This window comes from Macrobrachium nipponense, chromosome 40 (assembly GCF_015104395.2).
Source record: "Macrobrachium nipponense isolate FS-2020 chromosome 40, ASM1510439v2, whole genome shotgun sequence".
Classification (NCBI taxonomy): Eukaryota; Metazoa; Arthropoda; class Malacostraca; order Decapoda; family Palaemonidae; genus Macrobrachium; species Macrobrachium nipponense.
The window spans coordinates 39,210,875-39,223,693 of record NC_061101.1 but is presented as its reverse complement, the minus strand read 5'-3'; the positions used below and the strand labels follow the sequence as shown (position 1 = coordinate 39,223,693).

The 12,819-nt window shown below is 43.6% G+C and overlaps 1 protein-coding gene across 1 annotated transcript in view; it reads left to right on the top strand.

The window, feature by feature from the left end:
• The window catches only part of LOC135212099 (uncharacterized), an 8,125-nt gene extending 1,121 nt beyond the window's left edge, over positions 1–7,004 (top strand). Inside the window, exons 1-2 of the mRNA XM_064245480.1 lie at positions 1–6,648; positions 6,902–7,004. The exon at positions 1–6,648 is cut by the window's left edge and continues 1,121 nt beyond it. Of these exons, the coding sequence (XP_064101550.1) occupies positions 2,247–3,470 (1,224 nt within the window). The 5' untranslated portion in view covers positions 1–2,246 and the 3' untranslated portion in view covers positions 3,471–6,648; positions 6,902–7,004. The remainder of the gene's footprint in view (positions 6,649–6,901) is intronic.
• The last annotated feature ends 5,815 nt before the right edge of the window (positions 7,005–12,819 follow it).

Below are 12,819 nucleotides of genomic sequence, written 5' to 3'. Positions count from 1 at the left end.
TGGACTGCCTAATCATAGTAACAAAAACAACGACCATTGGAACAGAAACAACAGGCCCAGGCCTGATTTTAGCAAGAGTTTCTGTGACACTTGCAGAGTGCATGGGCACACTGCTGCCTGGGCGGGATGCCCCAAGAAAGCTCCTGTTTCTGCCATTGCTATGGCCGTGACAAATCCATCCACTCTAGGCGCCCTTGCTCAGGGCCCCCTATTTGTCACACTTCCAAGAGGTCGCTACCCTGCCCACCAGGTCCGAGCTTTCGACGACACTTGTGCGCAAGTCTCCATCATCTGAGAGGATAAAATGCCTTATGGAGCTAAGGTTGATAGGCATCAGTTTGTGACGATAGAGCGCCTCAACCATGTCAAAACGTTCCTACCTACTGTCCGGTTGAGAGTCACACGACCTCACCGTTCGAAGATATGTACCATGGCAGTAGCAAACTATATACCAGGAGGTTATGATGTCCTGCTAGGACAAGATTTTACGTCTCCTCCTAACTTTATACCGTATCAGGGCCACCACCCTCACATAACTCCAGACCCATTTCACGGGCCTCCAAGGACTACCTCTGCACAACCAGTGCCACTTGAAGGTGCCAGGCAGTGCCAGGCTCCATCTCTCATGGATGTTGAGCCCCGTTCGAGTCCTTCCACGGAGTCAGAAACGGCCTTAGTGCCAGTGCCAGTGCCAGGGCCAGACTCGAGCCTTCCTTCTGGAGCTCTAAGTCCCGGTCGCTCTCCCTCCACTGCCTTGGCCCAACTACCCATGCCGGCAGTCAAGAAAGAGCCAATTCCAATAGCAATCCTCCAGGACACCCATGAACATAGTGGACACTCCACCAATGGTGCGGCCTCGCAGCCCGCCCCAGAGTCGGTCCTCCCCACGGGTAAGCCCATCCCGAATACCATTACCTCATCCAATCCCCCTCCGTCAGCAGTGAACCGGTCTCAGAGTAATGACTCTGCCGAATCCTATTTGGCCGAAGAACTCGGGGACCGAGCCACGCATCATTAGGCACAGGGACGAGTGCCAAGGCTCCAGTTGTCGCAGCAGCTGGAGCAGATGCCCCTTCGGAGTCTCTAAAGGGCTTGGGTCCTCCAAGGCCCCCCATGGCATCGTCAAACTGACCTCGGAGAGGTCGAAGGAAGAAGGGAAAAGGGCATCGAGGTTTTCCAAAACCTTAAGAGAGCCAATAGCCTCTCTGCACTAGTGCTTGGCACAGTGCCACCCTCTTATAGAGAATTCTGACCCTCTCCATCCAGAAGAGAATGCCAGACTCTGCTACTTCTACTTCTTTCTGACCCTTTCGTAACTTTCTTCTTTCCTTTTGCATTGTATGTATCTTATCTTCCTTGGTTTCCTCTCTTCATATTCACTGCCTTGTGGCATTTGTTGTATATTGTATGCCCTGCTTAGGCAGAGCCAAACTGCCAGCTACCCTGGCCTTGTATGATTTAGTACTTCTTTACAAACTACTGTCATAAGAGTGCCACCATTGGCACCGTGCCCTATTCTAGGCACTTAAGAATTCCATTTAACTTGGGAAAATTTTAGCCAGCAAACATTGCTATAGCTTAGAGATAATTTCGAAGCCTGGCTCGTTTATACACTAGTTGGTTAGCTGTTCTGATTTAGTGTTATTCCCTAGTCTTTATATTTTGTGAGATTGACATTGTTTTGATCAAATTTACATTTTGTTTCCTTGTCTGTGTGTGTTATCTTATTAAATCCCTACGAAGAATTACTCCATTAATTTTCCCCTTGTTAGTGCACTAAAGTTAGTGCTAATATAATTAATAGGGTTAGATGTCGTCTTGTTACGAGACAAAGTAACTTCACGAAACCGTAGGGCCATTAACACACCTGAACCAGTGGATGAAGGCACAGCAGGATGCCGCGCGCCTGCAAGAAAAGGAAGAAAGGGAAAACCAGAGAAGCAGAGAGAAAGGAAAGAGAAGCAGAGAAGCAAAGAGAAGAAGAGAGAAAGCATGAGCTAGCTCTCAGAGGTGAAGAAATCACGCGGCAAGCTTCCAAGCCCCAGACCATGAGCTGGACTCCTGGTAAGAGGTGGTTGCGGAGGTTCTGCACCACTTGTTGTGTGCGTGGGCATGCTGTGGATTCAGACCAGTGCCCAAGTCAATCCCTACCGTGAGATGAGAGCTTCCAGGGTGAACTTCTCCAAGGCTACCATGTAGCCCTCCCTGATGAACAGTCTCCTACCGCCTATCGGTGGGTACACGTCATGGCCGATGCCGAAGCCCAGGTCTCCCTCATTGCAAGAAAGGCATTGCCTAGGGGTGCCAAAATCCAGACGGACGAAGAAATTCAGTTTGAATGGATTGACGGTCACCTCTACTCTGTTCCTTCAGTCCTTCTGAAGGTGGAAATGCCCTTATTGGACCAGGAGACCAGGGAAACCACATTGTGCCGCCTGGGCGTAGTTGACCAATTTCATGATGTTTATCAGGTGATATTGGGCCGAGATCTACTAAAGTCATATCTCCCCTGGACGCAGCTCCCACTACAAGGTGTACCGGACACCTGCAGCATGCCAGATAACCACACCTCAATATTAGGTTCAGAGGCCAGTGCCTCCGATGTCCCCGACATCCTTTCTATTTGTGAACCCGGCCCTGACCCAGTGTCAGAGCCCGAAGTTCCTGCCGCATCCTGCCAGCCTCTTACCATTTCACCGCCTACCTCCTCCACTTTGGAAGAGGTAAGCCCACCAGTTAAACCCAAACTTGTTTTCGAGGGTGATTCAACGGAGGACTCCTTCACCTCCCCACATCAAATCCCTGCTAGGGAGGACTCTTCACCTGTGCCAGAGCACACTGCTAGCCTTGGTGACTCCACAGATTCGCAACCTGTGGGGCCATCTCGGCCTTACCGTCCAGTGCCACGGAAGAGGTTCTGGAACAAGTTCTGCCGAGACTGTGGCCGCAAGGGTCACATGTCTGCAAATTACAGAGGGTGCGCTAATCATAATATTCCCGCCATCGCAATGGCAGTTACCAATCCTTCTTTACTAAGACCCCCGGCTAAGGGCCCTATAACCGTCGCACCCCTCCAAAGTCATTATCAGCCAAGCCACGTCAGAGCCTACGACAACTCTGGCGCTCAAATCTCCCTGATACAGGAAGACCGAATCCCCCGAGGGGCTAACGTCGATAGGCGTCAATTAATCACCATTGAAGGTATCAACCATATCAAGCTGATCCTTCCGACCGTCCAATTGAGGGTCACCAGACCTCATTTCTCCAAAGTATGTACTCTTGCAGTTGCAAGCTACATTCCAGGAGGTTATGACCTCCTCCTAGGGCAAGACATGAAGTCTCCCTCACAGTTCAAAAAGCCTACTATGAGATTTAGGGCCTCTGTAACATGGTTTATTCGCAATAACTTTGTATATATGCATTTCATAAATATAACGCTTATTCAGAATACATATTATATCTACACATAAATTTTGACTGTATTCTGCATTACGTAGGTTGAATAAATTTGGTACTTATAATGTAAAAGAGACTTTTTTTGAAGACGGGCCAACTTACTCAGAGAAAAGGTTTCGAACGCACTCATTACGTAACTTATGACTGCATTTCTTCCCTCTTTCTCGATGGATGATTGGCTATACGTAACGAAGGCTAAACCTCTGGCAACAATGACATACAAATTTAAATACAAGCAAAGCAGTACACCTTTATGAACTCTGGAACCTCTCCAGTGATAATTGTCATAATGAACAAACCAACAAATATGTTAATAAATACAAAAACACTTCAATTATTAGTCTAACTCCCAAAATAGGTTTACTAAGAAATTACAGTCTACTTTATAGGTCACAATCAGATTGACAAGATGTAGGGAATAGTTGGTAATTTTCAAAAACATAGTAGACAAGCTTGATTTGACAACTGCTATATCCAATGTCAAGCAATTTTTATTTATTGGCTATCTACCTATTTACTGAAAAAAAAATAGCCGGTACCGTATATTGGCTTTAAACCTTCACCAATAATTATCGTCAGAATGATGACTTCATGAGGCTCCACCCACTTTTGCCTCGTTATAATTCAGGATAACACTGAAGACTACACCATGGGCATTGTTGGATTAGAAAATTTAACTTCTGGCTATAAAAACTAATTTCTCGAGTAGTTGTAAGAAGTGCTAAATGATCCTCAAGGATCCCAGCAGTTGGCCTAAACGTTTAATTCATGTATATTACTGCTATACTGTTGCGGCACTACTGCTACAGTAGTATTACTACACTAGCACTGATACCCCACACACATCTATGTATCGTTCCGCCATTCATAAAGTCTTTGGGTTTCAGAGCCAATGAAGTTTCTGTCTGGTGGATGGGCGGGGCAACATTTCGTCAAAAGGTGTTTAGCTTGCTTACGTAATGAATGTTTTTCGACTCTTGGCTCGTAATCATTGGCCATGGCGTCGGCTAGATCATTTTTACTCAATAAAAATTAAAACTATCGGGTTTAGGTTATTGATAATGCTGACAAAATTTGTGTGTGGTTGTAAAATATACATATGTCAACTTTCAGCTACATCTGATGCTTTGACAAGGAGCAAAGTCCAAAAAACCGTGTTACAGAGACCCTGAATCTCATAGTAGGGGTCCTAACCCCACGCCAAAACACTCCAAGGCAAGGAGCCATCCAAGACCTACTTCCTCCCAGAAGCACGTCCACCAACAGTCTCCCCCGTTACCAAGGAGGGAGACTGATCATTCACAGTTCCGTTGCAAAACCTGCAACGTACTAGGGCACTCCACGAATTGGCCTAGGTGCCCTAGCCGACAACCAGCAGTGGACACTGTCAATTTTCCACAAGGTTTAGCCTTCCACGAGAGACAGGAGCCTCTGTCTCCCATTACCAAGGGCCCGCTGAGAGGTATTGCACCTCTGGTACCCGTCACAGGTCCAGTCGACCTCAACTCTCTGCCAGTGCCACTTGGCAGCACTGAGCAGTGCCCAGCTCCGTCCAGCCTGGACGTAGAGCCACCACAAACCTTGACCTTTGCGCCTGGCCCCAAGCTAGCGCCTAACCTAATCAAGGATCCTCCTCCAGGAGATCCTCCAACAGGCATGGAGCTTACCGCAGCCCATGGCCAATCTCCAGTCCATCATTCTTCACCCTCACCTCTGTCGCCCGAGGATGAACCTCCGGCAGACCTCACATTCTCACCTCCTCTGGACAACCAGGAACTGCCCGACCGGAGTCAGTCTGGAGTCTTACCCTTACAACGGCTGTCGCAGCAGCCGGAGTGAGGGCCTCCCCTGCAGTAGGTTCCACCTCTACGACGGTTGCTGCAGATACCGAAGTAGGGTGTTCTCCTGCAATCCCTCAGGCTACCACTGACTCTGCTCCTGACGGCGTCTACTCCTAGGACTGGTATAGCCAGGTCCTGGAGGAATAAGAAGAAGAAGAAGAAGAAGGGACGTCTTTAACATACTAACAAAAGAGCCACATGCTCTCCTTGACACCTGTGCACGAGGTACAGTGTCACATTCAATTTGCAGAGTGATCCTGGCATCTACCCAGAGAAGGTAGCCAGCCTGATCTCTGCCAGTAAACTAACCCTCTAACCCCTAGAAATTCTAATACTAACCCTCATGTAAATGTCATAATTACCTCATAACATTTCCATCCTGGTACTCCACTAATCACTTATCATCCTCACACATCATTACCTCACATCATGTATTTTAACAATTCAGTCGATAAATCACTGTTGTGTGTACCACACTCTGGAATGATTGCGTCTCTAATTAACTGTATTGAGTAAGTTAGGCTAATGATTTAGTACCAGGGCATTAGGGTAGTAGCATAAAGAATTTTCAAGTAACCTTACCTAGGGGTAGAGTAGATTGTCGTCACAGACAACCCGTAGTTCTCACTTAGGCTAGACTACACTAATCCAGTAAGTTAGTACACTTAGCATCTCCACCTATAAGTTAGGTAGGCCACTGTAGTTAGCTGTATCGCTGCTCTAAAAACTTCAGTTAGAGCAGGAGAACTGGGTAGTCGAGATGATCAACTTATTTAGCCAAGGCCTTCACGCCCGAAAGGGAGTGAATGCCTTCTTAACAGGGGGAGCTGTTACATTTATTGACCGTCTCGGCTCCCCAGCATTTATTTAATCTATTTTATTTGTAAAACAGCAGCCATATTCTCCCAAATATCAGCTGGTTTTAGGCGGGAAACCAAAACACCCCAGCCAGAGATAGGAATTTCCTGCTAGAGAGGGGGAATATAGACTCTTGTCAGCTTTAGGGACGTATCCCAAAGGGAAGGGTGTAGGTAGCCTGGTACTTATTAGGCCTACGTCTTAAGCTCTTTTTCCTGTGAACCCTCTGCTGGCTGTATGTTTTGTTTCCAGGATGCCCTGCTCTTGGGGGGTTAAGCTGACCTCGAACACCCATACTGCACACCTGCCTTCGCCCTCAGTCTCCTCCAGTTGTGACCTCAAACGGATGTCCCAGCCACGAGCCTTCCAACTTAGCCCTACTACAGCGTTACTGGCGCGCCCAGAGACCCGGACCCGAGACAAAGCCGATGCCGCATTTCTACAAAGGTCCACTGATCATGGCATCCAGGTTCATCTTGTGAAACAGCATATTGTTAGTTCCTTACCTCCTAGTGTCTATTTACTCCCCATTTTCAAACTTCAAACTCAAATGAATATCCCTTTGTTCCTCTCACTGCCTTGTGGCCGCATGCTTCCCCTGTGTGATCGTCCCAGACAAATGAAGTCATTGCATACCTCAGTTAAACACTAGAGTTCGTTTTCCCCAGTGTTAGAGAAACTGAATAATCGTAACTTGTGCAAGAAGTCCTTTTTTTTTATCTTGTCTAATCTGGGATCTTTTCCAGATTCCCTGAGTCACATGTCCAAGTCTTCGCCCCGCAAGTGTTGCATTACCGCAAGATTTTGTTTTGAAAAGCCATCTTTTACGGGAACCTCATTTTTAGCCAGATTTCCCCTTGTGAGAGATATATTGGTCCCCACGTGTGGACCAGCTGCATTTACTCTTTCTCCAGGCCAGTAAACGGCCTCTTGTAAATAAATAGATGTAAAAGTAATTAGCTGAGTTTTCTGGCACCTTTCCCTCTAGAGTAAATTACACTATAATCCTTTTAAAGTAAGTTCAATTAATTTATTCTGCTTTTTCCCTCAACTAATTCACGTTTACATATTTGAGCTTGAGGGGAGGAGAGGGGGAGAGTTGAGAAGAGAGTTGGAGTGAGGAGAGTTGGTGAGTTGAGGCCATTGAGAAGAAAGAGTGAGCCCCTAAAGGCCAGGTTTAAACGTAACAATATATATATATATTATATGATTTTATAGTTATTATATTTATATTATATATATTATAAGTTATATATAATATATTTATTAATTATATAATTATATATATATATTATATTATATTATATTATATATTTATATGTAATAATATATATATAGATAATATATATTATATATATATAATTATATATACATATATAGATAAATATATATTATTATATACACACAATATATAACAATCTTATATATATTATATTATAGTAATATATATATTATATATACTATATTATCTATATATATATATATATATTATTTATCTATATATCATTATATATATAAGTCTACATATATAGATATATATATATATATAATATTAGATATATACAATATAGATATTATTATATCATATATAATTTATAATTATACATATCTTATAGAATAATAGATTATATATATATATATTAATATATATATATATATACTAAACCTATATTATAATATCTACTTAATTATCTCTATAATTACTATATATATATATATAGATTTATATAATATTTATATATATTATAATATACTATATAATTATATATGTCTTATATATCTCCATATATTAATTATATATATATATATTTATAATAATATATATATTTTATTATATATAATATATTATAATTATATTTATATATAATATATATTTATATAATATAGACTAATTATTATATTATATTATATAATACTATCACTATATAGATCTAATATAACTATATCTAGATATATATATATTATTCTATAGATATATAATATTATAACGAATATTATATTAATATATCTCTATTATATAGATTATATATAGTATATATATATATATATAGATCAAGTTATATTATATATATATATATATATATAATATATATATATTTAATATAAGATATAATAATTATATATCATTGTATGTATGTATGTATTGGTATGTATGTAATGTTATGTAATGTATATAATATATGATATATATATATATATCTATATATAATATATATATATAGAATATATAGATATAATTAGATAATATATATATATATATATAGATATATATAGATTTCTAAGCCCGATCATTCTGCGGTACAGTAGGACTATGGCAGGTTGACATTTTATTTCTATGTTATTTTAACCTGCTGAACAAGAATTTAAAAAGTAATATTTATTCGGTCGACTGTTAATTTTTAATTGAACCGTAATTTACCTCTGAAGACTAACATGACAGTACAAGGGGTACGATGTACCAACTACAGAGGTTTCAAAGGTAAAATAACAGATTAGTTACAGTTGACTGGAAAAATATTACCTTAAACTCGGTATTTCTACAGAGCAATCCGCTGTGGCTTAGACTATGGCAATTGACTGATTCCTATGTTATTTTTAGTTACTGTAAGATTTGTAAATAAAAGTAATATCCATCGGCCGGCTGTAACTTAAGCAGTAATTGACCTTTGAAAGTTACATAATAGCCGCACCAAACTCAAGGTATATTAAAGTTTAGTTCCAACCAAACGAAAAAAATATTCCTTACAACCCTTGTAAAGCAACTAAAAATATCATAGAAATGTCAATTGCCACCTAGTCTAAGTCACCGAAGAACGGTCCTATAGGAAGGTACCAAGTATTCGTTACGGTGAAGGAAATGTAAACACAGCCGCCATGTTTTAAATTCCCCAACCACCACGGAGCCATATGTTCACAAAGGGGGCGGGGGGGGGGGGGGGGGGGGGGGTGGGGGGGGGGGGGGGGGGGGGGGGGGGGGGGTGGGGGGGGGGGGGGGGGGGGGGGGGGGGGGGGGGGGGGGGGGGGGGGGGGGGGGGGGGGGGGTAAACGCACAGGTGATGGGCGGAGTAAGGTGGAAGGTACGAGTTGTCTTAGTAGCACCCCACTGAATAGTAACATACCTTGACGCAACTTTCGGCGAAAGCCTAACACTCACTTTCCTAAAACATAATAATTAAGAATAATGTTTGGAGCTTACCTTAAAAAGGGGTGGAGGGTACAAAGCAGCAGCTGCCTTTAAGAATGCGTGGAGGCGGGTCTTGGGTCCTCAAAATGCAGCTTGAAATAAGCAACAGCCAAGTACCCGACGAAGTTATACATTCTCCTTCCGTATCTTGGAGTCGACTGCCGGAGTTCCCTCCACCTCCTTTCAATAGTATTAGTATGGGCACCGGTTTCTGGGTCCACAAAGTTCATCGAGTGGTTGACTGTCAAGTGGACCATAACCTTCATCTCGCAGGCAGTCATAAGCCCTCCAACAGTCAGAAATAATAGTGGTACCCGGCACAATGTATTCTTTGATAACTGCAAGCAGAGTCCCACTCGTCCTGTCGGGTACGGGAACAACGAAAAACTCCCGGGTCTGCCTGCAGATACCACCGAATACCCACTGGCCTTCGATGAGGCGCCCTACGTTGTATTTTCTTCTCCAAAACTTCGCTCATCGATTTCAACAATTGTGCCGGGCCCACCTATTTGCTTCTTCTGTTGGAAGCACCAATTAACTATGACCTGAAATAAAAGTCAGTGTTAGGGGAGGTAATTAAGTAGGGTAAATTTCATAATAATACAAGGCAGGTTGTGTATGAGAGAGAGGGAGGGGGGGGGAGAGCGGGGGAGGAGTAGGGGGTATGAATGGAAAATGGTGAGGGGATAAGCAAAATACTTACTTTCCCGGGAGAATCTGGCCCATCTTAATTGTCGAGTCCGACAGTCCAGTTCTGTTCTCGCAACCTTGTAAGAAAAAAAATCACTCACATACAGGTATGCGAAGAACAGAACTGTCTCAACATCAAGGTGGACCCAGAGAACCAAGTGCCCTTAAAACATGAAAAGTAGTAAGAACAGCGTTTTTTTCGCTTTCTTACTATGTGGTCGATAAGACCGGTCACACCTAAAGGTAAACGTGGAGGGAAAAATACCAATTATAAACATGAAAATATGGAGTAGGTCATAAATGGTATAGGTGTAATATAATATTGCCATGAATCTAGGGCCGGGTCATATCACGGTTACATGTAGAATCCAACAAACTATTCGTAAGGTATTTACCTAAAGCACTTTTTTTGCAGATCTAGGCGGCACTCATTCCCACAATGGGGGCAAAAGACCTGCTTCCTCAGGAGGCCGTGGTCCTGGCATAAACAGACCAGCCGTTCATAATTACCTGAGTAATAGGCAGAAAAATCTTTGTAACTGAATGGGGGCAAAGACCTGCTTTCTCAGGAGGCCGTGGTCCTGGCAAAAACCGATTAGTCGATCATAATTACCTGAGTAAAAGGCAGAAAAAATCTTTGTAACTCATGTAACAATTGTTACATGAAGTTGGCAAAGAGTTCCTGGTGAGGGGCTGGGACGAGCGTTGAAGTAGATGCAGCAGTGGATGTCATGGCGGCAGATTCAACAGTGTTGGGAGTTCTACAGTTAGGAGGTGGCAGGAGGCCAGACCGTAGAAAACAGGGTAGGAGAGGTGGGGTGGAGTAGTAAAAATGCTTTGATGCTATTGGTTGAGGCAGGGTGGGGCTGAGGTAATGAACAAGCACTTAACAAGATAAGTTGGCAATGGTTAAGGGTAATAGTAAAAGTAAATGGGTAGTTAAGGAACTAAATGTAAATGTGGGATGGGTTCAAAAATATGAATTAATACAAATACATATATAAGGGGCCCAGGAGGGGGTGGGATTTAAGTCCTGGGTGGTAAATGTGTATAGGGCCTATAGTTGTTTTAATAAATACAAAAGACCAAATTAAACATAGGTTAGCATATAACAAAAAACTAATTAAACTTGTAGGGGATGTTGCCTGACCATGGGGTGGGTTGGACCTGCTGTAACCCCCCCCCCTTAAAGAACCAAACCAACCTAACATAACCTAAGCTAGCAGGGGATGTAACCTTACCTAGTAGGGAACTTAACCTATGTAGGCAATGTTTGCCTGACCATGGGGGCTTTGCCCCCAGTACCCCCCCTTAAAGGCCTAACTTAACCTAGTAAGGAATGTACCCTACCTAGTAGGGAATATTGCCTGACCAGGGGCTTGGGCATGACCCCCGTACCCCCCTTAAAGGCCTAACCTAACCTAACCTAGTAGGGAAATACTAGGCCTAACGTAACCTAGTAAGGAATGTAACCTAACCTAAACCTAACCTAGTGAGGGAATATTGCCTGACCAGGGGGCTTGGGCGCCCCCCGTACCCCCCCTTAAAGGCCTAAGGGCCTAACCTACCTAGAATTAATGTAACCTAACCTAACCTAGTAAGGGAATATTGCCTGACCAGGGGGGCTTCGCCCCCCCGTACCCCCATTAAAGGCCTAACCTAACCTAGTAAGGAACGTAACAAAACCTAACCTAGTAGGGAAAAATACTAGGCCTAACGTAACCTAGTAAGGAATGTAACCTAACCAACCTAACCTAACCTAACCTAGTAGGGAACATTGCCTGACCATGGGGGCTTCGCCCCCACATACCCCCCCTTAAAGGCCTAACCTAACCTAGTAAGGAATGGAACTAACCTAACCAACCTAACCTAGTAGGGAACATTGCCTGACCAGGGGGGGCTTCGCCCCCCCGTTACCCCCCCCTTAAAGGCCTACCTAACCTAGTAAGGAACGTAACCATAACCTAACCTAGTAGGGAAATACTAGGCCTAACGTAACCTAGTAAGGAATGTAACCTAACCCCCAAACCTACCTAACCTAACCTAGTAGGAATATTGCCTGGACCAGGGGGGCTTCGCCCCCCACTGTACCCCCCCTTAAAGGCCTAACCTAACCTAGTAAGGAATGTAACCTAACCAACCTAACCTAACCTAACCTAGTAGGGAATATTGCCTGACCAGGGGGCTTCGCCCCCCCCGTACCCCCCCCCTTAAAGGTCCTAACCTAACCTAGTAAGGAATGTAACCTAACCAACCTAACCTAACCTAAACCTAGTAGGGAACATTGCCTGACCAGGGGGCTTCGCCCCCCCGTACCCCACCCCCCCTTAAAGGCCTAACCTAACCTAGTAAGGAAACGTAACCTAACCTAACCTAGTAGGGAAATACTAGGCCTAACGTAACCTAGTAAGGAATGTAACCTAACCAACCTAACCTAACCTAACCTAGTAGGGAATATTGCCTGACCAGGTGGGTTTCGCCCCCCCGTACCCCCCCTTAAAGGCCTAACGTAACCTAGTAAGGAATGTAACCTAACCAACCTAACCTAACCTAACCTAGTAGGGAATATTGCCTGACCATGGGGGCTTCACCCCCTGTACCCCCCCTTAAAGGCCTAACCTAACCTAGTAAGGAATGTAACCTAACCAAACCTAACCTAGTAGGTAACCAAGTAGGGAATGTAACCCCCCCCCCCCCCCGGTATCCCCCCTTGAAGAAACTAACACCTAGCCTAACCGGGTAACCCCCTTCAAGGAAGTAAAAACTAGTAGGTAAACCAACATATAACAA